Source organism: Cyprinodon variegatus, unplaced genomic scaffold (assembly GCF_000732505.1).
Source record: "Cyprinodon variegatus isolate N-32 unplaced genomic scaffold, C_variegatus-1.0 Scaffold291, whole genome shotgun sequence".
NCBI classification, from domain to species: Eukaryota; Metazoa; Chordata; class Actinopteri; order Cyprinodontiformes; family Cyprinodontidae; genus Cyprinodon; species Cyprinodon variegatus.
In genome coordinates, this window is record NW_015150744.1 from 408,135 (window position 1) to 433,024 (window position 24,890).

At 39.3% G+C, this 24,890-nt stretch overlaps 2 protein-coding genes across 3 annotated transcripts in view; one reads left to right on the forward strand and one right to left on the reverse strand.

Moving 5' to 3' along the window:
• Positions 1 to 1,795, reverse strand: part of supt4h1 (SPT4 homolog, DSIF elongation factor subunit) — a 2,587-nt gene extending 792 nt beyond the window's left edge. The window contains exons 1-3 of the mRNA XM_015383662.1: positions 1,616 to 1,795; positions 1,399 to 1,505; positions 1,222 to 1,277 (exon numbers count right to left, since the gene is read on the reverse strand). Of these exons, the coding sequence (XP_015239148.1) occupies positions 1,222 to 1,277; positions 1,399 to 1,505; positions 1,616 to 1,684 (232 nt within the window). The 5' untranslated portion in view covers positions 1,685 to 1,795. The remainder of the gene's footprint in view (positions 1 to 1,221; positions 1,278 to 1,398; positions 1,506 to 1,615) is intronic.
• A 10,748-nt stretch (positions 1,796 to 12,543) lies between these two features.
• Positions 12,544 to 24,890, forward strand: part of rnf43 (ring finger protein 43) — a 127,220-nt gene continuing 114,873 nt past the window's right edge. The window contains exons 1-2 of one of the 2 annotated variants that reach the window (XM_015383684.1): positions 12,544 to 12,647; positions 13,001 to 13,815. In XM_015383684.1, the coding sequence (XP_015239170.1) occupies positions 13,597 to 13,815 (219 nt within the window). In that variant the 5' untranslated portion in view covers positions 12,544 to 12,647; positions 13,001 to 13,596. The other variant, XM_015383683.1, reaches the window with a different exon arrangement.

Genomic DNA, 24,890 nt, shown 5'->3' on the forward strand with positions numbered 1-24,890 from the left:
TTTACAGTTTTGGTATATTTGCTGCTCAAGGTGGATACCTCAGCTAAAGGCATATTTTAGAGTCTCTATACTCCTGTTAACGCTTAATCACTTACTAAATTAGTTGATCGTTATTTCAATAACCGATTAATCACCATTAATCTGATTGTCTCAAACATTGTTGATATATATTACTTTCAAATCATATGAAATAGAATAGAAAATTCCTTTATTGTCCCACATTGGGGAAATTCTGGTGTTTACAGCAGCAACAAAAAAAAGTTTACAAGAATAACGTAATAGTGAAGAGTTAAAAAATAAATAAAATTATATATATGTGTGTGTGCATTATTTTAATAAATATATGATTCAACATACTGAAGAAAACGAACATAAAAAGCATAGAGCCTTATAGAAAGTAAAATGAGCTTTTACAAAAATTGTTTAAGTTTTGACTTGTGATTTGTTTTCACACCTTCAACACAATATAAACCCAAACACATAAGTATTCCTACATTTTTAAATCGTAGCGCGGTCATATTTATTTCACATTTAGATGTATGTATATGTGTGTTTGTATATAACTGTGTAAATATATATATTTTTTGTGTGCGTGTGTATGAATATTGGAAAAAAAAACAAGTTTAACAGGAAGGTTGCTTTACTTTAAGTTAAATCCAGTGCAACTAGAGGGAGAGGAGGTATGAAAAATAGGTTTTACTTCTTCATACCCCTTCTCAGACAATTTACATTAATCGATAGCATTTCTCTGGCTGTATATACCGACAGGTTTATTTGGTGGAGGGCTTTGTTTCTATTTATGTTCATTCAGGTAAGTAAGTAAACAAGGTTTATTTATATCTCAATTTTCACAGACATAGAGGTCACAAAGTGTTTCACAAAATTTCAATACAAATAAAAATACGCTTAAATGTACAGATGCAAATGACATGGTCATAAAACAACCCTTAATTTACTAGAATTAAAATGCAAATAGGTTTTCAGTTCACTCTTAAAAAAACAATTTAAGAGGGAATTTAGTCAGTATGGAAATTGGTGTTCGGTTTGCTTGAAGTTAACTAGTCACATTTGTGCGTATTTGGTTGATTTATTTATTGTTGTTTTCTAAAAATAAAATGTCTGATATAAATTCCTATTAATTAATTCATTTATTCAGAAAAATGTTTTCTGCACAGTTGTCCACAATAATTTAAGCAAAGCACATAGAAGCCATGTGTTTACCTATTCTCTGCCATTTAGCCACCCAGCTGTCTTCTGGACTCATCATGGCTGTAACACTGGAAAAACACAGTAAAAAAAAACAAAGATTAAAACATCTTATTTTTTTTCCAACACCCCTTATCTAAAGCGGTTTTGAAAAATAATGAGATTCCTGTTGTGCGTTGAGTGATTGTTTACCCATCAAATGAGGAACTTGTGCATTCATAAACCATTTCTCTGTTGCCCTTCATCTGAAGGTACGACTCACAATTATCACATCCATCATATTCAAACTGGTCAATCGTCTGGAGACGGAAAAAAACACAAAGGAGTGGGAGAATATGAGTTCAATTCAACATAGAGACAAAATCCGACACATAAGCTAACAGTTAGCATATAGGCTAGCTAGGTTTACCTTCACGAGAGAGCATAACAGACACGCCCGGAGGTGGCGGAGATCTTTCGGCACCGTTTCTAACGCCATTGTGTATAAACCTCTAAACACGTAACAACAAATAATCCAATAATTATCACAATGTTTAATTCCTGGGCTGTACTTTTTTTCTACGGGCGCACAATGACGTAAGCGGTAACTGTAGGACTCAAACAATGACGTCCTAATTATGCGCCTGATTAAAAACAAAATATTATTAGGCGCTTTTAATTAACAATTTACATTTTACCTTAAAAAGATTTGGATTTTTTTATATATAGAAGAAAATAAGCGGCGTAAATGTCAAATAATTATCTTAAGGCATCAAAAATATTTCGCGTCGTCATTGATTTTAGATTGTTGAGCCTTTTTCTGTTGCAAAGGTTTTCAGATCAACCTTAAATTAAAATATATTGTTTTTTATTTTATTTAACTACTTATATTTATAAATAATATTTTTTTTTATAAAATTAAAATATAATTGAGATTTGAAGTCTTCTCTTTTACTAATGAAAAACATAAATACAGTTGTAGAAAAGATGGGACATTATTTCACAGTGTTTTACAGAGGCTACAAGATTAATCCGTGACATTTCCATACAGTGAGGAAAATAAGTATTTAAACACCCTTCTATTTTACAAGTTCTCCCACTTAGAAATCATAGAGGGGTCTGAAATTGTCATCATAGGTGCATGTCAACAGTCACTTTTTTTTCTAAAAAGAAAAAAATCCAGAAATCACAATATATGTATTTTAACACCTGAGAAAACCAATGTTATTATTTGGTAAAGTAACCTTTGTTTGCAATTACAGAGGCCAAGCGTTTCCTGTAGTTTCTTAAATTATTGACTTTATTAATCTCACATAGTGAGTATTAAGTATTAATCTCATAGTGAGTCCACATATGACAGCTTTTCTTTTTTTTAGTAGGATCATTATACAGGGTTATTGCACAGGGTGTTTACATGGGTATCTATATAGTTGGATATTTATATATATATAGTAATTGCACTGGGTGTCAAATATAGGGAAACAGGTTATTGCTCAGGGTATCAAATAGTAATTGCACATTATACATTGCACAAGTTATTTCTGTTGTATTTTCACCAGGTTTGTAGACCTTGCAGGAGGGATTTTGGCCCACTCCTCCACACAGATCTTTTCTAGATCAGTCAGGTTTCTGGGCTGTTGCTGAGAAACACGGAGTTTGAGCTCCTTCCAAAGATTCTCTATTGGGTTTAGGTCTGTAGATTCGCTAGGTCACATCAGAACATTGATATGCTTCTTCCAGAGCCATCTCTTGGTTATAATGTGTGCTTCGGGTCATTATAATGTTGGAGACCCAGCCTCCACCCATTTTCAATGCTTCAACTGAGGGAAGGAGTTTGTTCCCCAAAATCTTGCAATACATGACTGCAGTCATAATACAGTGCAGTCGCCTTGTCCCATGTGCAGAAAAACAACCCCAAAGCATGTTGCTACCACCCTCATGCTTCACAGTAGGGATGCTGTTCTTGGGATGGTACTCATTATTATTCTTCCTCCAAAAATGGTTGGTGGAATTATGACCAAAAAGTTCTATTTTGGTTTCATCTGACCACATGACATCCTCTCAAGACACCTCTGGATCATCCAAATGGTCATTGGCAAACTTGAGACTGTCGTTGACATGTGCTGGTTTAAGCAGGGGAACCTTCTGTGCCATTCATTGTTTCAAACCATTACATCTTAGTGTAAAGTAACCATGGAAACGGTGGTCCCAGCTCTTTTCTGGTCATTGATCAGCTCCCCTTGTGTAGTTCTGGGCTGATTTCTCACCTTTCTTAGGATCATTGAGACCCCACGAGGTGAGATTTTGCATGGAGCGCCAGTCCGAGGGAGATTGACAGTCAGCTTTAGCTTCTTCCATTTTCCAGTGATTGCTCCAACAGAGGACTTTTTTCACCAAGCTGCTTGGCAATTTCCCTGTAGCCCTTTCCAGGCTTGTGGAGGTTAATAATTTTGTCTCTAGTGTCTTTGAACAGCTCTTTAGTCTTGGCCATGTTAGTGGTTGGATTGTTACTGATTGTATGGGGTGGACAGGTGTCTTTATGTAGCTAACGACCTTAAACAGGTGCATTTAATTTAGGATAATAAATGGAGTGGAGGTGGACATTTTGAAGGCAGACTAACACATCTTTGAGGGTCAGAATTTTAGCTGATAGACAGGTGTTCAAATACTTATTTTCAGCTTATCATGCAAATAAATTGTTATAAAAAATCATATATTGTGATTTCTGGATTTTTCTTTTCTTTTCAGATTACCGGGTATGTCTCTCAAAGTAGACATGCACCTACGATGACAACATCAGAACCCTCCATGATTTCTAAGTGGGAGAACTTGCTAAATAGCAGGGTGTTCAAATACGTATTTTCCACACTGTATCTATTAATACATTGATTTGTTGAATATGTACAGTAAATTATTTCACAATGCAGGCCTACTTCCTTTACCTTACTGTAAACCCAACAGTCGTTAGTTTAACTCTGGTCATTGACCAATTACCATTTAGGAGAATAAATTATATGCCTAAAAAGTTTGTTGTCACATTTTTAAGATATTAATAATGTTTATGAGACTAGCGTTTTTTAGTGGTGCCTGTGTATCCGGTCCATTTCTGTTTTGTATCAGCCACACAAAACCTGTAAGATTGGCCTCTCTTTTCTCACAGATACTGGAAAACTAAAGGTTCTCACAAGTGCAGTACATGTAAGAGGAGCATCTTTTTCATTTACTATTTGAGATACATAATTAATACTATTTTGGATCCAATTTTAGTGTATTGATTTGTGTTTGTCTGTTATTCCAAATCAAAGATTAGTGTGCAAAAGAGTTATGTTTGTATATAAGAAGCCAACATGATAAAGCACATCTGTGAAATGGAAGAATTGGCGAATTAATCTACATATGTTTCTTTTGCACCAAAATCCTTTCACTTTTTAAATGATAACCCTGACAGGAATAGCCACGGTTTCAAGAGGGTCAAAACAATCTGACCTCTAGGATGTACTGTATTTTGTGTAAAATATTGTGTAACAACAAGACAATTGAGGTCTCATTAACTAAAAAAAACTGTTTAACAAAGCAATACCTTTTCCCTTTTTCTTTCTTGTTGGGAATAAAAAAAAAAGGGGGCTGAAACTGCTGGACTAATTTTGGAATTTTTACCTTGGTGCGATGCTTTGGCAGTATAGTGCTGGTTGTATAGATCTGTGTGATCACAGCAAGAGGCACATCTTTTATGTACATATATGTGAATATATATTTTTATATGTATGCTTGTATGTATGTATACTGTATATGTACACATATTTTTTTTTTTTTTTTTTTTTTTTTTTTTGGCCCCAAAAAAAAAAAAAATATATATATATATATATATATATATATATATATATATAAATATATATATATATATATATAAATATAAATATAAAAGACAAACCAATGCCTTTAGGATTAGTTTTACTGTAAAATACTTTTTACACTTATTTAAGCAAAAAATGTTTGGCTGCTTTTTCCATATAGAGTAAGTTAAATAAACTGAACTGAATTGAATGAATCCTAAACAAGTGAATGTTCCTTTTAACACAAGCCTTTTTATACTTTATCAGATGCATTTCCTGAGACATTTATTGACTGATTTATTGATATTATTGATCTCACAGTGGAGAAATGTACCTATTACATTGGCTCAAATAGTCAAAAAGAAGAAGGTGCCAAAGGAAGAAAAGATGCATGGGGGTATATACATTATATATAGTTCATCCACATATATGACAGCTGAAGTCTTTTTGATTTTTTTTTCAAAGCAAGATTATTATACAGGGTTATTGCACAGGGTATTTACATTGATATTTATATATATAGTTATTGCACTGGGTATCTCACCAGTTTGTTCTGTTTCTTTAGAGATCAATATATGTATAATATGTATAATATAGGTATTTCTAATAACATGTATACATTAGCCTACCCCCTGAGAGGATTGGTTTTATAAAGTTTATGCTGAAAAAAAATCTGATTTAGATAAGTCTTACGTCTGACTTTGTTATCCTTCAGTTACAGCATTTATAATAATTACTTTATTATAGTCTTTATAATATTGTTATGTTATGCTGTATAATTTTAAATAGTAAATTTTAATGTTATGATGAGTTACTTGAGTGTCCATTTTACCAAATAATTTCTTGAATGTGTATTTTACCTCTTATTTGGGTATAGAGTAATGCAAATATTAACTCAAAAGGCATCTATAGCCAACAGGTTACCATGGAAACGTGCCACCTTCAAAAGCTCAAACGGTTCAGGAATTCCCAACTTCTGGAAGCACGGCTGAGAAAAGGTATGTTTCCCGCTGTCCTTTGTTTTTAAAATTTTTTTAAATTGTTTTTATATTAGAAACAAATAAATATATATGCATTTTACTTAATAGTGTTAAAATGATATGTAATTCAATTTAACATTTTATTTTAAAGCAGTTTAACGAGCTAAAGCTAGCAAAAGTCTCCTTGCTAACAGCGATGCTCTTATTTTATTGAACGTTATCCTAAAGTTTCCGCTATTAATAAGTAAAGTTTAAGATATATCATATTGTATTTGTATGTTTTTTTTTTTACTTCTTTATGACTGTAGAATGAGTTAATAGCTAGGAAAAGCGTTCTAACGGCTAATTAGCTGCGTGTTGTCCGTTAGTTTTCCAGAGGACCGTTAGAGGCTCCACGCATTAAAACATGGCGGAGGCCAATGAGCCCCCTCCTATCAACGCCAGTATTTTCCCCGCTAAACTTTGGCGCATGGTGAACAACCCGGAAGACGGAGCCATACGGTGGGACATCTGCGGGAAGGTCATCATCATCGACCAGCAGCTCCTTGAGACCCGCATCCTGTCCCCCAGCTCCATCACCGCAGACAGCTTCAAGACTACCAACTTCACCAGCTTCGTCCGCCAGCTCAACCTGTATGGCTTTAAAAAACACCAGCCGCGTGTTGATCAGGTGAAAGCTGGTGAAGCCAGGTCCTATCATTATTATAGCAACCCCAACTTTGTGCGAAGTTCCCCTCAGCTCCTAAGGAACCTGGTGAGGCTGACTGTGGGAAATAAAGCCAAGCTTAGTGCAGGACAGCGGCTCACTTCTCGGCTTCCTAACCCGCAATCAGGCTTCAGCGGAGAAAACAAGGACCTGGTATTAACAGAGAGTAAGAGATCTCACCTGTTTCAGTAGCTCCTCCAGATCAGAGCCCTACTCTGTCTAACCTTCATGTTAAAATATGTTTGCTGCAGGTTGCTCCTCGCCTCTGCATCCCTCACATCAGGCTCATCCATACCATCCCTTTAAATTCCAGGGGATGAGACCACAAAGCGGAACCCCAGTCCCACCTAGATACCTCCACAGGGTTCCTGTTGCAGCTCTTTCCCATCCTTATCTTCATCTTTTGAAAGAGAGACAGGTGCCTTTATGCCACAACTACACTGCAGTAGCCTCCAACTCCAACATGCTGTATGTCCGGAGGGCCCTCCTGCCTCCTACACTCAACAGAAGCCCAGGATTCAACAGTTTAGATCATCCAAATCACCCTCTTCAACCTGGCTGCTATGCCCCAGGTAAGGTGGTAGAAACAGACATCAAACATTTGCAAAAGTGCTTTTCCAGAAAGACACATCAGCTGAATTCCTCCTTCAATCTGCTGTCAATTAATGGAGCTTAAGAGTCACATTACGACTGAATAACAATGTGTTTTATGGCAGTGAGAGATGGTTATTAGGTAGAAGCAGAAGCGCACAGTTTTTGTTTTTTAAAGGTACCCCCCCCCCCCCAAAAAAAAAAAAAAACAACAACTGCCTTTTGTATTTAGTCCCAATGCATCAATAATCCATTAAACTACCTGTGTCTGCATTATTAAATGGAGATTATCATAAACTTTTAAGTATGTCTCCACATTTTCCCTCGGGTCTAATTCTGGACTTTAATTAGGTCATTTTTAAACCTTTATAGGACTCACTGTGAAATACTTAGAAATTCAAAATTTTAAGCTTTAAGGAGCATTTTTTTGGAGGACAGCACCGGATATTATTACTCTTGTAAAATAAAATAAAATTTTTTTTTTTGTGTGTGTGTGTGTGTGTGTGTGTGGGGGGGGGGTTGTTATCAGATTAGAGAGTATTAATAGAAATACACGCTACTCTCTTTAAAGTTTTTATTGTTAAAAACATTTAAAAGCCAGCATGCTGCTTTGTGACCAAATTAAATCCCGGTTTGGTACTTTGACGTTTGTGCTTATAAAGTGACAAAATGTGAAAAAGTTCCAGGGCTATGATCACTTTTGGAAGGCAATGCAGGTTCAGTCCCATGGAGTCCCATAATTTTGATTTAGAAATGTACTATTTTATGTGTTTTTCCATTTGAAGCTTGCTGTCTCTTCCACCCGAACCGTGTGGCACTAACTACTGCAGTCCCCGCTGCTCAGTCGCCCTCTCCTATAGGTTATTATCAGGTCAGTGAATTAGGCTGGATACAGTTCCAGAGTTTAACTCACTTCATAAAAACATGTTTGATGTCTGAAAACTTTTATTTGAACCATTCCAGGCAGGAAGTCCTGTGACCGTGTTTGGGTTCAACCGCAACTTACACGGTACAGAAAACCAGGAGGGGGAAAAAAGCGACATTGACTTGGATCAAGTTTTCCAGATTGCAGATGAGGTGATGCAAACGTCCTCCAGCGTCTGTCTGGTGAAAGTCCAGACTAGAGAGGAACCCGTCTCTGTGCCAGAGCCTTCCTTTGAGCATGCTGATGCCATATCGTGTGACAACGATAGGAGCGCTGCTGCGGTTACAAATAAAAAGGAGGAGAAGCTTGTGGTTTCACAACCTGAGCAAAAGGCTGAAGATGCTAAACACGAGGTAGGCTTCACTTCCAAACACGTTCCCAGTTCGACCAACCTATTTTCTACCCTCAATTTAATAATGAAAAAAAAACACCTGGAAATGTAGTATCTTGTTTTTTAAAGACCAGCATCTTTATTAGTAATGTATCTTTTTCCTATTTGCATGTACGGGACATGGATTGGATGATAATAATTATAAACACCACAGCATAAAAAAAAAAAATAAAAAATATATATAAATATTATTTTTTAATTAATATAAACAAGCTTATTTATGCTTTCATAGAAGTAATAAAGCTAATCCAATATTGTATGCATAAAAATGGTATTATAATGTGCAATGAGTTAGTAGAAGGTATAGTGGAGGATTTTCACAATTCTTTTTTAAAAGACCCACCCTCTCCACTTTGCAAAAAAGAAAAAATGCACATGCACAACCTGTACCTGCTCCAGAGAGGGAACCCCTAATAAATGTGTGCGAGAGCGTGCACAGGTCCATTTCTCCTCGTGCACGCTCTGTTTAAAAGTTGCTGTTTGCATCGCTCATACAAGCTTACTTTCCAAAAGAAGATTTACAATTTTTCTATGTCAGACTCACCACCAGTAGGTGAAGATGGGGACGAGCACGTGGGACAGCCTTACAAAAAACATATCACCAGAGTGATTGACAATTGGGAAGACCACTTATTTTGATGATGCACCCGGAAAAAGAACATCCTCCACTAAACCTTTAAGTTAGTTGTCCAATAAGTTATTAGTTGTTAGAAGTTAGGTCTTATGCTGTGATCACAAGGATCTCTGGCTGCTCGGGGCTCTGCTTGTTTATCTGCTTTTATCTTTAGCTTCAAGCTAGAGATCAGCTTGGCTCTATTTACTTTGAAAAGTTGGAAAATAGAGTTTTAACACGTTTTGAAGCAAGAAAGTCCACTTCCAAACATCCTCTGTGTGTCAGTTCATTCAGGATTATAATCCAACAGTTCGTGTTCAGAGAGCCACATGGGAGGCAGCACTGGAAATCCCCACTGGGAGCTCTCTGCAGCTGGGCCAGCCTGTGGGGGATTTCCTGCTGCCGTTTGTAGCAGCTGGAATTAAATATAAAAAGTGTTTTAAGGTTTGAAGTAAAAACTGCAAGAACCAGAACATACAATTAAGAATTTTCCATTGGCGGGTTTTTAGTTAAACTGGGTATTTATAAAGTGTTTCGCCATAGTTCATAAAAACTATTTTATTGAAGCAATAATGACCAGAGCTCGTTTTACAAGACAATAAATTCTTCCGGTGTTCTGTTAGTTCAGCATACCCCGTCAGACCAGCATACCCATAGTACATACGCATGCACAAGACATCAGATTTGCGTTTATCCCTTTAGTTTTGTACGAAAAATAGACTTTAAACTACCTTAACCGGCGTGTATCCCTTCGGTCATCTAGAAAAAAAATAAATTTAAGGTGAGATGTCCATACGCTTCAGAAAACACAGAAAAGTAAGTAATTAAATGTTTTTTTTCTACATGACTAAAGGTATATACGCCCGTTGATGTAGTTTAAAGTTTAATTTTTGAACTAAAGGGATAAACTAAAGAGATAAACGGGTAGTGACTATGGCTATGCTGGTCAGACCAGGTATGCTTATCTGACAGAACACCGGCTTTTCTTTTTTTTTTTTACCTTTAACAGCCCTACTGTACCGGGTGACTGTCCTTTAGTGTGATATGATATGAAGTATTTTCCAACCTGAAATATCCCCAAGCAGTGTCTCATAAGCGAGAGAACAGACTAGGCTTCTTTCAACCAACTGACACAACAGTGTGCAGCAACAGATGGGGCAGATTAGCTGTTATTTTATCCTCCTTTTAGATATTGTAAACTCTGTTTTACTGGTCTACTCTCTAAAGATTTCTTTGGGATCTTATTAAAGTCGTAGGGAAACGGCTGTTCCAAGCGTTGCATTTCCGAATTTCCCCGAGTGGTGCCCGACTTTACACAAGTGAATAAAATGAAAGTGATTGGTCGTTTGCAAGCACGTTTGGTTGTGGCTGATGTCTCGGAAGCAGCGACCAAGTGGCACTTAATTGGTGACTTAGCAACGACACTATCAAGGAACGCTATGGACAGTGGAAACATGCAAGAGGAGGACAGTTTTGTGTCAGAGGTCGTGAATGAGTCTCCGTCATACATGTTTTATTTAGAGGAGGAAAGCGGGACGAAGATGTTGTGGAAGAGGACGCCAGGGCAGCAGAGGCTCGGTTTGATGTAGAAGGCTTACAGCCGTACATGTTTGAGCCCTTGCCTCGCAATGCTGCCAGTTCTGTTAGCTCTACGCCTGCTGAAGACACAGACGTCCATCCCCGTGAACACTGGGACGGAACTCAATGGGAAAGTAAACAATTCTTATTTCAACCGTTGCGTATATTAGCTGCGACATATGAATCAAGATGCTATGACCGAAAAAATTTGATTTACAGATGACCGTTGATATATGATTGGCCGAATTTAGGTGTTCAGGCTGACGTATGACTAACTGGCCTCCACAAGATAACGAAAAATATATACACTGATTTTAAGAGAGGATTTTTTTTTAAATCTTGGGACTATATCTGATAAAGAGTACATTTATATACATGTTTAAGCCAGAATTATTTGACATTTAAATATGACTTTCCTATGACTTTAAGAACTTTAAATGGTGGGAACGATGGATTTTTATTTATTTATTTTTTTGCAAATTTGAGATTTAAGCAGTTTCAACCTCTGTTTACCTTCGTACCAGTCAATTGAACAAACGTTGTGGAAATACATGAAATATTTGAATAAAACCTGTTTGTTTCTGTGTTTTTCTGCTATCTTCCTGTGTGTCTTGGCAAGGCTCGCTCTGATCCAGAGCTCAGTGTGGAGGCTAACAACTCAGCTGAAGATTCCAGTCAGGGTTAGGATGAGCAGACCACATCTGGTTTTTAGGTAAGGTAGAACCCTACAGAAGCACAATGAGGAAGATTCATTGAAAGAGTGACGTGTTTATTTAGTGTCAGTGACAGGTGGTTACATCTTTCATTTAGATCTCAACTGACTGATTCTTTGAGCATGAAACGAGACGCCCTGGCTCAGTCTGCAACCAGACTTCAGTATCCACTTTGTTCATTTCCTCTGCCAGTAAAAACTGTTCTATTGTTTTGACACAAGCCTTTTCTCATTATTTTTTTGTTGTTGCTCAGTTGTTGTCCTTACAGTACTGAAAAAAACTGTAATGTATTTGCCTTAAACTCATAAATTTTTTTGTTGAATGCTGTACATGCTTTTAAAAACAGTGACAGCTCTTTTGCAGAATGGGATTTCGAAGAGAAATAAAATTCAGGAACCTTTTTCGGTTTGTAAAAGAAAATCTGTTAAAGTTGAATATTTCCAGCTATAAATTGCTCGCTTTTGAAGCAGCAGTTACTGGTATGTCTGATATACATTTCAAGACATAAATGTAATTCAAAAATATAATAAAAAAACAAAATGTACTTTGCAGCTGACTGGTTTATTTATGAGAGGCTTGTTGTTGAAGAAATGTTACTTTAAAGACAGTAGGGGGAGCTATTCACCTGCTGTTGATGAGCAGGGCTCGTGGCGCAGCTCCACCCTCAGTTCTCTACAGGATGCTTTCATGTCCAACTCGGAAACTAGATGCCTAAAAAGCTGTTATTTATCTTTTTTTATTTAAATAGGTGCTGGATTCAACTAAATTTGTATAAATGTTATGTTTAATAATTATTTTTCCTTTAAATTGAAAATCAACAGAAGATTTGTTTTTTTTCTTAGTTACAATAATGACGTATTACACATAACTCGCAATCTATTAAAATCCCTTAAGATGCGGAGTTTAATTATGTTTTTCTGTTTATCGTAGCTGATTGTTTTCCTTTATCTTGTTAATTTTGACGGAAACTTGTTTTTACGTGTTCACGTGAAGGCGTCAGCTCAGCCAGCAGGTAGAGTGACGGTGAGATCCCAGGGGAGCGACGCAGAGTCCGGGAGACAAACTTTGGGACGGTGCTATAACCCAACTGTGTGTCGGCGCCCCGACACCGTTCATTGAGGAGTCCGTGGAGGTTGGACTACTATTCTTTTTTTTTTTTTTTTTTTTTTTTCTTTCTGGGGGGGTGTTTTTTCATTCCCGTGTTCTTGTTGGTAATCTTGATGAGCGATTCATTCCCCCATCGGTGCTCTCAGGAGGGTCGGCTCCAGCTCCCCAATGTGCTGCGGAGGATCTGAAGTCATGGAGGGGGGGGGGCTCTGAACACACCGACCTGCTGTAATTAAGAACCGACCGCTTTATGATCGCTTTAGTTACAAAGTTATAAGCTCAACAGGAAAACTCTCCCTTTGTTCCGCTCAATCATTTGATTTTAACGACCGAACTGCTTATTCGAGGATTATTACTATCTTTTTCTTCTTCTTCTAGCAATTCCTGGGCTGTAAAGCTTATTGCACAACTTTTCTCGGCTCGGCGTCTTATCCGCGAGCATGACTCCAAACTCTGCGGCGGCAACCTGTGTCCTAGCCTTTGAAGTTCAAGCCGTGACTCACCAGCGTTTTTGGTGGATTTATCCAGAAAACGAGGCGCCCACGAGCCGGGCTCGCTTTCTCTGACACTTTCTACCCAGCACTATGACTGGATTTCACGTCTTCTAAGAGCCTAAGTTGAACCCAGCATGAGAGAGGATCCGATCCATCGGCGAGAGGAAAACAAGCTGGTCGCTGTGATGCAGAAATCAGGCTTCAGGTTCCTTCATGCTGCTGTGGAGTTCCCCCTCCGATCATCAACACTGGATGCAGGTTCATTTAGATTCTCCTCAATAAGTGTTTGAATTCTAACCCAGATGTTGAGTTCTGGTGGAAGACCTTCATCGTTAACAGCTTGGATTATAGCTCCTTTCTTCTGCAGGTAGATTACTAAACTAGAAAGAGAAGAAGTGGGACCTGTTCCAGTAGGCTAGGTTGATATTTCTCACCCAAGTCCACCATGTGCGGCCGGGCCCCGCCGCTCCAACCGAGGCCATGACCGTCCCTCTGCGGCCCCTGGCCGGGCTCTGGCCGTGGCTTCTCATGGCGGCCCTGCAGGTGGTGTTGGGCCAGCCGAGCCTGGAGTCCGAGCGCTCGGGCCTCCGAGCGGTCATCAAGGTGACCCTGGTGAAGGAGCCCAAGGGAGAGCCCATCGTTCTGAAAGGGGAGTTCGTGGGAGGAAGTGCAGGAAAGGCGCAAGGAAAACTCATGCAGGTAAGAGCTGAGCTACACTGGATTAAATCTAACCTTTCCCTCTGATTTCTACAGTCAGATCTTATTTTTACCTGTTTGAAAGACTGTAAATAGGTCTGGACCCATTTAGAGCAATGATCCGGATCAGGATCATTGCTCAGTTTATTAAAAATAGAAAAATAATCAAGAGCTAATGCACATATAACACGTTTATTACAGGTGAATACCCTGATTCCACCATACATGCCACTTACTGCACTACCTCATTCCTACACACACTCCCATCTGTTTCTAGCAGTTTACACATCATCAACTGTCTGATAATGATTTTCACACCTCTGTCGGTTTTATAGCTGCAGCACCTGTGAGAAGTTAACACCCAGTTGTGATCAGCATGAATGGAATATTTGCTTTGGGTTTTTAATCTTCCATTTTGACCGTTTTGGAAATAGAGTGGAGTGATGATATAACAAAGTGGATTTTAGAAACAGATTTTCATGGAAGATAGAGTTCAAGGTTCTGCCTCCTGGCTGTTATATAATCACCTGTGTGGGGATACATTTCGCTTTGCAAATTTTTTTTAAGACATCAACAAGTTCCTGGCCTGATTAGTGATGGATATATGATCACTGCTATCACCAGAAAATCAGGCCCTTATTTCATTTAAATGATCTCATTCCATTTTAATGTCTGAGGTCAGCTTACAGTTAACCCGCTTTATCTTTCCCACCATCTTTTGTTGCAAGATATTTCTTGGGATGTTCAAAAACAACCCAGGATCTAGTAGGTGCTGAAACACCTCCTGTTTAAAGACTGATTAAAGGCCAGAATGAACAAGTTTCTTTGGATTGCAGAGGTACAAAATTTACAGTTTAACAGCTTCCTTCTCATCACAGCTTGATGGATGATCCACTGAAAAAATCGAAATATACGAGTCATTTTTTCTTAGAATAAGTGCATCTGTTTTTGGATTCAAGAGGTAAAACAGACATTTAGCCAATGGAACAAGACAATTTAGACTTAAAAAAAAGAAAACACAATTGCATTATCTTATTTCAAGTGCATATTATTTAATTATCTTATGTTAAGAGTAAAAATAATAATTCCATTGACTATTTCATTTACCGACTCAAATTAAGGGTAAATGCACTTAATTTAAGACATTTTTCCTTATTTCTAGATCGTTTTAATGTTAAGCATTTTATTACATGTTTGTTTTGATAAAACATGTCAGCTGCAGTTGCCAACTGCTGTAGGTGTATCTTTTCCAAAGTTACTGCTTTGTTTCGCTATTTCTGGAATCTGGTTTTCATCCAATGCACTTAATGTCAAGGTGCGGCATGAAGCTTTTAAAGAAACGCTAAATCATGTTCAAGAAAGATGGAAGCCTTTAATTGGGACGCTCCGCTGAAGGAAAATGGCGTTAGTCCCTCAAATATGAGGTATGCTGCCTATTCAGTTTGCATATTTAGGAATCAAGAATGGATTAGGGTTCCCAAGCTGCAAGGCTTTCCTGTCTGAACTTATTTACCGTTTCCAGAGGAACAGTACGACAGAATGAGGTACTGTAAGATCTCATCCGTCGTCAGCCACCAGGTGTGGGGCTATTTGTGAAGGTTAAGCCAGATGCTTCAGTTTGCCGTTATTGATAGGGTTTTGCACGGCTTCGTCACGGAGAAAGCCCCGCATTAGGCACGGTGAAAAGCCTCTGCTGTTTGCCTTCCCAGCATAAAGCTCATCTGACATTGGTGCGTCTGTGTGAGAAGTTGAAAACATGTTACGGATGCACATCACAGCACTTCTCAGATCAAAGACTCCTCCAGCTCTTTGGGATTTCCAACTTTCTGTAGTTTTTTCCTTTTTTTTTTTCCTCTCCCCCCCACAAACCTTTCAGGGTTTTGGAGATTGATGGGGCTTCTTATTAAGGATAAATGCAGGTTATGCGGTTCATATTTCCATCCAGACTCATAATACATCCCCATCTTTATAATAATATTCTGATTTCTTCCACAGTCAGAATTGCTGCAGCCTGAATCCTTCTTCTTCCTTCCCTAACCATGCACTGTTGTTATTTCCTCATATCAGTCACTCCGATCGTAGATTGTGGTTCTTTTAAAACCATAAATGTAAACTTCACACATACAATCTCCCTCCAAGGCTGCACAGCATTGATCTTGTGCTGCAGGAGGCTCTTTGTTAACACAGACCTTTTCTATCAGGTCTTTTTTTTGCCTTTACCGGCGGCTTTATGCAGCCACTCTAGGTTCCTGTTATCCATTGGACGAGGAGAATGAAGGATTGAAAGTTTTATCCTTCTGCATTGAATCAATATGGATTTTATTTGCTTTTTGGATGAAGGATCATTTTAGGCAGGTATGTTTGCACTGAGGACTCGTAAAATAAACAGTTTTAAGTCCAATTTTGGACACAGTTCTTATAAATCTTTTGATCCACTGATACCAGTTTAAGCTGATTTGGACTTTTCTTTGCAAACTTCTGTTTAAGTTGACGTAAGAACATTCCTCACCAAGTTTTCATTATTTAAAAAGAATTCACATTGAGTTCAGCCAGTGTAATTATAATGTTTTATTATTTTAAGAATTATTATTTTTAAACAAAAGCATTTTATAATTTGAAGCAAAAATAAATTATTTGTTTGTTTTTTTTCTGATAAATCTGCTGCAGATTATTGGTAGCATGGTTAATGCAGCTAGCATTACTGGACAGCCGTCTCTGTATGTATTTTGTAAAGACTGTAAGCCCTTATCATAGCTCTGCCATTTCAACTGCTAATATTCCATACTAGAGATCTAATTCTTAAAAGGATGAACCAAAGCTTTATTTCTTCCTATTATTTATGTCAAGACTTGCTCTCTCTTGCTTTTTTGCAGCCTCAGTGAACCATAGACATGTTAGAAGAGCTGTTTCCTTTTTACGCACCGCGGCCCATTGTCTTAAAGGTGCATAGACACATTATATGCCTATAAAAAGATAAAACAAACATATGATCATGATACACCGTGCGACCATGCCTATAGTGTTTAGTGTTCTTTTTGAGCCTTAATAGAATTGTAGCAGCGGCCATGATTAACCGACTGTGCGCCATCTGCTGGCAGTACTGCAGAACTATTAGAAAGCCAGATGACGACTACTTAAGGAACGACTAATTAAACAATTTAAATCTAAGCTCTAGTGAATCCTTCACAGAGCGTCCTACCAGAACATTAGTGGAAAAGAAAATAAGTTTCTACCAAACACAAAGAGAGGCACAGGATCAAGGTGAGAGCCAATCAATTAATCTATTTGTAATATCGTTCATGCTCAAACTGTAGAGACTAAGAACAGGACGTTTCCTCAAACGTCTGACAACCTGACAGCTTTATCTCCAACTTCAGTGAACATCAACATTCATTTTCTTACCCCTCTTGAATCAAATAATTATATATATATATTTTTTTTCCACCCTGGATCTTGGATTTTTCTGTATTGTTGCTACATTTCCTTGGAGATGCTAACTGATTTAGCAGCATAGGCTACTTCCTTTTTTACCTCCAGCACATGTGTTTTTTATTGGAATTACACACAAAGAGCTTTATTTACTAATGAACTAAGCCAAAAACAAAGCATGAAATGCAAAGATAACAGTCTTCCAGAAAACACCCAATGATCATTAGCTCCCGGTTTTATTCCTTCAGTCACAGCTTCCCTTTGAAGAGTGTTATAATGCTGGTTACTAGCTGCGTTTGTTTACCATCAATCTTTGCTTACCTGCAGTGTTGTTTCCTTTGAAATAAGAACATGTTTGCCAACATGAGGGGCGAGCAAACATGTTTCACCAGGGACAGAGGAAAGTTCACGGCTTTCTTCAGCCTGTCCAAGTCATGAGGCTTCACTTTGGGACGTAACTCCCTCTGATCTTTTAAACTGTGATCTCTCTGGATGGGCGCCCTGTTCACTGAATAGACACGTTCATTGGAACACTGGCTGGGTTCAGGCCAGCGCTGTTTGGACAAACACTAGTGCAGAGGAATTTTTGACTCTCTCTCTCTCTTTCTGTCTCCTTTCCAAAATGGAGCTCAGTGATGAGAGGAGAGGTCCCAGAACTTTGGAGATAACCCTCAGAGCTTTTCTTCAGGTCTCTGTGGAAAGATGGAGTTTATCCTCTTAAGGCACGAAGCCCAATTACAGGACATCATTAAAGCTCCACCTATCTCCACTTAAAACCATCTTGACTTTCTATCTCTGTCTTTTTGCTGCTGCATTTTTTTTTGGCTCTTTGTTCTTTACGGCGCGTTGACCTGTGAGAGCTCCCTCAGATTCATCAGCTATAATTAAGGATGGCCACCAGTTAACTCTGCGCCACTTCACATTCCTCAACCCCCACTTCCCAGTTTCCCAAAAGGTACTGAATGCCTCCTCTCCACCTCCCCGAGTCCCCCCACCGGCCCTCGGTGCAGTCGTTTGGGAGGGCGGAGTGGGCGCTATGGGACAACATCAAAGTACGGCCAGTTCCGAACGTGAGCTGGGATGATTAAAAGCTGAGACTGTTTACACTGGGCTTCCCATTCGGGCCCTCTCTTCCCCCTCCCTCTGGATTTCCTGTCCATACTTCCTATCTCTGTGGACGAGATAACGGCTCGTCCAGGGCTCCTTAGGGCTCCTTGCTACTTAACATTGCAGAGAACGCCTCGATGTATTGTTCTCCTCATACTGAAAATTGCAGAAAAAAAAGCAACAAATCAGCAACTATTTAGATAAAAAAAGGGTTTCAAAGTGAAATTAAACTGTATTGCTAAACTGTATATATGCCTAATGATTGTATAAACATCTAATTCAATTTAGCAAGTAATTTCCAAGACATAAACAAGACTCTAGCGGACGCAAACCTTTCTGCTAAATTTGCATCATATTTTCTCTGCTGATGAGCTAGAGTCAGCAGGGCTCCTTTTTGGCCTAGTTTTAAAGACAAAAGCAAGAAAAATGGTTTAAAGTCAAAATGTCTAGCTTCTTAAAGCACTACTAATTGTTTAAGAGTAGGGGCTGCTCAGTGGAGCTGTTGGTAGCATTGCTGCCTTGCAGCAAGAAGGTTCCGAGTTCAATTCCCAGCCTGAGAACTCTTTCTGCATGGAGTTTGCATGTTCTCCCTGTGCATGCGTGTGTTCTCTCCGGGTACTCTGACCTCCTCCCACAGTCCAAAAACATGACTTTTAGGTTAATGGGCTTCTCTAAATTCTCCTTAGGTTTGCATGAATAGTTGTTTGTCTCTGTGTTGCTCTGCGATGGACTGGAGACAGCTGGAGATAGGCACCAGCACCCCTCGAGACCCCAGCTTTGGACAAGCTTGATGGAAAAGGGAGATGTTAAAGAGTAACTCACCCCCAAATCCACCTAATTTTTTATTTTAACTACATAGACCGGGATAACAAGCTTTTTTTTTTTTTTTTTTACTTAAGAGTGTATTATTGGACATTTTCATGTGAGAAGTTTTTTTTAATAGTTTTTTAATATTCATCTTTAAAGCCTCTATTAGCTAAGTGGCCAAACGATGCTAATTAGTTTGAATTTTCCTATCGGTAGAAACTGTAGTTGATTCACCTCGATCAGAGAGACCGGGTATCAGTGGAAAGTTCAGATCATATATTCCAATGGGCTGCCCTACTCTATGATCTAAATCTGTTTGAAAAGACACTCTTAACCAAACTAACTTGGCTTGGACTACTAAGGAAAATAAATTATATAAGCATAACAGCTGGTAGATGAAAAAACGAGTTTCAGATATAGCTGCAGGAAAAAGTAATATTCAAGAGATATTGAACCGATGTGTCATTTTCCCTCCACGTCACCATCATGCATTACTTAGTCTTGGTTTATATCTATCATATGCATCCTATATGTAATTCATCAATGTTTGCTTATATTATTAATGTTTGATATTAATCTATAAAAGCAGTAAAACGCCTCAGGTGAGCCTGTAGTGACATCCAAAGGTTCCAGCCTGAGTTTTTACACATTCAGAGTCCTGCTGGGTCTGATGGCAAGAGAACCGTATGAGACTTGAATATAAACATGCCTCGTGGCGACTCTGGCAGTCACATAAAGGAACAAGCTAAATCGTCCTAAGCTCACAATTTCCTCCCTGCTCTGGCCACAGTGCCTTATGACTGCTTTCTGTGTAGAAAGGGAGGGAATTCAGAGACAACTTTACCATCACTATAACATTAGAGACATTCCCTTCATGCACAGTCCATTGATTCAATCTATCGTAACAGATCTATTAAGAAGCGCCAACCCCTTGTGTTTAGTCCGTTCAGCTTTGCTATCACCTCCTTCCTCCAGTAAGACCTCACTTCTCTCTTCTATCTGGCTTTGCAATGAGCAGACCCATACGTGTGTCCAGGCAATCAGACAGGCCTGATGGGTTCTCCTTAGTGGATCCCTGCAACACAGGAAGTTGGGGCTACCGCTGTCCAGTGCGATGTTTGTTACAAGAGCCATATGAAGAGATGCGTCCGAGGACCCTGCAAAGGGGGAAGGAGGGCACGGCTGATGCCTCCATCCTGCCGGCCCCCTTCTTTTTTAGTCATTAGGCTACGTCTGGAATTTTTGAACGTTATACAACACATTCTTGTCTCCCTTTTCATAGCACTCTGTATGCAAATAACAGAAAGCTGTCTGCTTCTTCCCTCCACCGCTGTCACTCATGTAGCCACTCCCTCACACATCTGCAAAACAAAGTCACACACTAGATGTGATATCTTTTTATAGCAGGCAGACAAGCACATAGTGTGTGACTGCCGTATGGTGAAGCCATTACTACCGGGCTTATCGCTGACCCGGCCCGCGGGGTGGAAAAAGAAACAAACAGCGTCTCTCTCTCTCATCTCTCTCAAACACGTACGCCGTGTGCCCCCCCCCCTCGGGGAGCCGCTGGCACACCAAGGGAATCACAAACGCACGCAGTTCTTTTAAGTTTTGCCTTTGTCTCGCCGCGCATCCGCTACAGGGTGGGAGAGAAGGGACTCACCGCCGTCTGTATAAGCGCACACATGCAGGGAAAAGGTTCTTTAAGGGTCATTACATTTGGAAGGTTAAGATGTTCTGGTTTGAAACGTCTCGAACCCCAGGACGTTTGGGGTGTGAGCAGCCAGGATGAGTTTGTCGCCACAGTTCAAGTCAAGCGAAGCACCTGTCTCTTTGCCGTTGAAACCGATCCAAGAGAAGGGCGAGAGGAGAGCCTACTGACCCATCAGTGGGTGTGGAGGCCTCCCTCTAGAGGGATCAAGGCCACATTTTTAGAGCTTTACAGAGAAACATGTCGCACAGAGGACAGTAGTACCACCCCGCATGAGGACTCACAAGAAGGTTGGGTTTGTCTGTGTCTCTGCCAGTTCCTTCCCCTCATGAAGCTTTAATTACTATTTAGAAGCTTTGTCTGCACACATTAACCGGAGCCACATTGAACATGTGTACAAGTCCAGTTATCAGTGAGTAAACCCAAACAGAAACCAAGACAGGGGTTCATTAGGGACACTGCCTGTGTGTGTGGGAGGCAGATATGTCTAGTTATGAAGCGACACCCATTGTCAGAATGTTGGAGTAGTTTTCGTGACATCTAGGCTTCCCTGCCGAACCTCCAAAATATCTGCAGTGCAATAACCAATGCTGCTGCGTTCTATAACGTTACTTAAAGTCATAGGGAAGTCATATTTAAATGTCACATCATTCTGGCCTAAACATGTATATAAATGTATTCTTTATCAGACGGTATTGTCTCAAAATTTAGAAAATTTTCATACAATCTGTTTTTTTTTTACCATTATTTTATGCAGGCTGATTAATTATATGTCAGCTGTACACCTCATTTTAGCCAATCATATATCAACCGTTATCTGTCCATCAAATATTTTTGGTCATAGCATCTTGATTCATATGTTGCAGCTAATATACGCAAAGGTTAAAATAAGAAATAAGAATAATTTACTTTACCATTGAGTTCCGTCCCAGTGTTCACATGGATGGACGTCTGTGTCTTCAGCAGGCGTAGAGCTAACAGAACTGGCAGCGTTGCGAGGAAAGGGCTCAAACATGTACGGCTGTAAGCCTTCTACACCAAACCAAGCTTCTGCTGCCCTGGCGTCTTTCACAACAACTTCGTCCCGCTTTCCTCCTCTAAATACAAAAATGTATGATGGAGGAGACTCATTCACAACCTCCGACACAAAACTTTCCTCCTCTTGCATGTTTCCTCTGTCCATAGCGTTCCTTGACAGTGTCGTTTCTAAGTCACCAATTTAGTGCTACTTGGTCCCAATGGAATTTCCCATTAGGAACCTACTAGCACTAAGTTGCTAACTGGTTAGCAAGATGCTTCCGACAAACCGGCCACAACAAAACGTGCTTGCAAACCTTCCGCCAAAACAATCCCACCCTGATAATAAACAACCAATCACATTCACTTTATTCACTCGTGTAAAGTCGTGCACCACTCGGGAGAATTCGGGAAACACGATTGGTTTCCCTACGACTTTAAGATCGAACAGCACTGTGATTTTTAAGCGTTGTTTGATAAGTGATAAAATGATGAGTTTACAGATTGTATGGAGTTACGAACGGCGCTCAGCGTTGAACTAGGCTGTTTTTAAAATGCATCTGGAAAAGAAACTTTGATCCGGGCATCGCTAGTTAATATTTTGGTCATTTTGGTCATGAAGTGATCCGCCAACAACCAGAGCAGACCTTTCTGTCCCCTGCAACATCAAAGACGCCTCTCTGCAGTTTTTCATATCACTGCCTGTGTTGTTCCTCTTCATCCTAGCAGAGCTGCTTCACCCCCCCTCCCCACCTCCTCTCCTCTCCTAACCAGCCCTCTCTTGTTTCTTGACAGCTCTTTAAAATGGTTGTAATTCATTGTATGTGCTTCAGTTTCAAGGACAGCAATGACTGCGTGCTCTCTAAAGGCAGGAAGCTCTTCGTTTGCTGAGAACTTGGAGGAAAAGAGTCATCACCATGCTTCAGATAAATGCTATCTGACAAACACCCTCCCTCTCCCAGGCTCCCTGTTGGCTTCTTTAGTCACTTGCTCAGAGATTTTTTTTTGTTGTTTTTTCTAACATAGCCTTGTGCTCGGCGAGTTGGTAAATACAGCCTGTAGTGCTTCCCAAAGCCAAGCGATCTCGTTCAAAGTTGTTTGGGCTCCGTACGACAAAACAATTTGTGCAGCATGTTTATGAAGCACAGATTTACGACTGCAGAGCTGCAGAGCAACATCGTTAAAAAGGAAGCAGAGAGCAGGAGGGCCTTTTTTTGTACTTTTCTGTTCGATCGCTTGGCTCAGTAATCCAAAAGGTGAAAAGCTTTCACCTGAGCAACGGCCCCTTTTCTTCCTACTATTTATGTGTTTGCAGGCATGAATGAATCCCTGAACTGTGTTTGTCCGTACGCGTGCATGTGTTTGAATGCTTAAGAGGTGGAGCTCCCAGACTGGATCATTTACCAAACTCTATTAAGCAAGATCAAAGTGACTTTCAGTGCTGCATGACTACAAAAGCCATATTGTAACCCCAGATTAAGGGAGATATCACTGCTGACAAAAAATGCTTTATGTCTCTGAGAGTCACATGGTCACTTCCAAACAGCAAACAGCCATGTCCCCACTCTGACCTTTATTCTTCTCTTATTTCAAGAAATGCCTCCACTGCGTTCATCTTCCAGAGTTGGATTTTACAGATTAAAACTTTCTTATTCCATCTCCACATGGAACAAGCAGACAGGTTTGTTTAAAACAGTCCGTATTCGTCCTCTCCGCAGTTTGACGGACACACAATGACTTTCAGAGACAAAGGCCACAGGCGGCCCGTCAGGCCTGTGTGGGTCGGTGCCATGAGCGGTGTCAGGTAGAGGTCTGAGCAGCTGGCATGTCCAATCACGGCGCAGGCTAAACAAAGACGATGTGAGCAGCGCATAGTGCCAACCTCAGTGACGGATTGTGTTTCTTGGGCCCGCTCAACAATAACAGACCTCTGATAGGGGAAACAAAACAGCTGTTTATCAGATAGAAGAATAACTCTGAAAAAGCAGTACCCAGCATAGAATAACTGAGCAGGTATGCATAAAGATTAAACTTCTACCTGGATTGTTTTAGTTTGTTTCGCCAACTCAGACCTCCAGATTCAACATGGCTGTCAGACACAAACAAGGGGACAGAGGGTGCAATAAACCATCACTTGCACAGTTTGCTTCTGACTTTTTGCACGTCTCTGATGTTGCTGATATTTTCAAATATCCATTACTGTAAAAATGTCCATAGCTGCATATTTATTCTCCAGGTGCACAGTTTTATATTGTTAAAATACTTTACATTACACCATGTTATTGTTTATCTTTTTACTCTTCATTAGTATATTATTCTTATATATTTTTATAAGGTCCACATTTGTGTGACCTTTTTTGCTATCATCTTTTTGCTGCTGTAAACACCAGAATTTCCTCATTGTGGTAAAATAAAGGGATTTCCTATTCTATTCTATTCTATTCTATTCTATTCTATTCTATTCTATTCTATTCTATATCTAGCAGGCTTATACTGCACAGCCCCTGTTAACCAGCACATTCCTACAGTATTTTAGTGCTTTCTGCTAATTTCAGATGCAAGTTATCTATTAATGAATTAATGTAAAGTTGACTGATCTTATTGATCGACTAATGATTAATTGATAAGCTTCCATTTCATTAAAAACCTCAGATTTCTCTTGTAACAAGATATTTCCATAACATTCTGGGCTAAATATATATATATAATAATTTTTTTTTTACATTATGTTAAGTTAAAGAAATATACTACTTCATTATATTTTAACAATTTATTGTGCTAGCTGTATTAGCTACTGACTGCAGAAACAAAACCATGTTTTCCGTCCACACTATTAAACTTGTCAGATTTATGGGCATCTATCATGCTCATTGCTAGCGTGTCTTTATCATGATACAAACCATTAGGGTGGAGGTCTTCAACAGGGGGTTCGCGACCCCCTAGGGGTCCACGGAGCATGGGGTTTGCGAAACTTTTGGTTGATTAAACCTTTTTTTTATATTCCCCC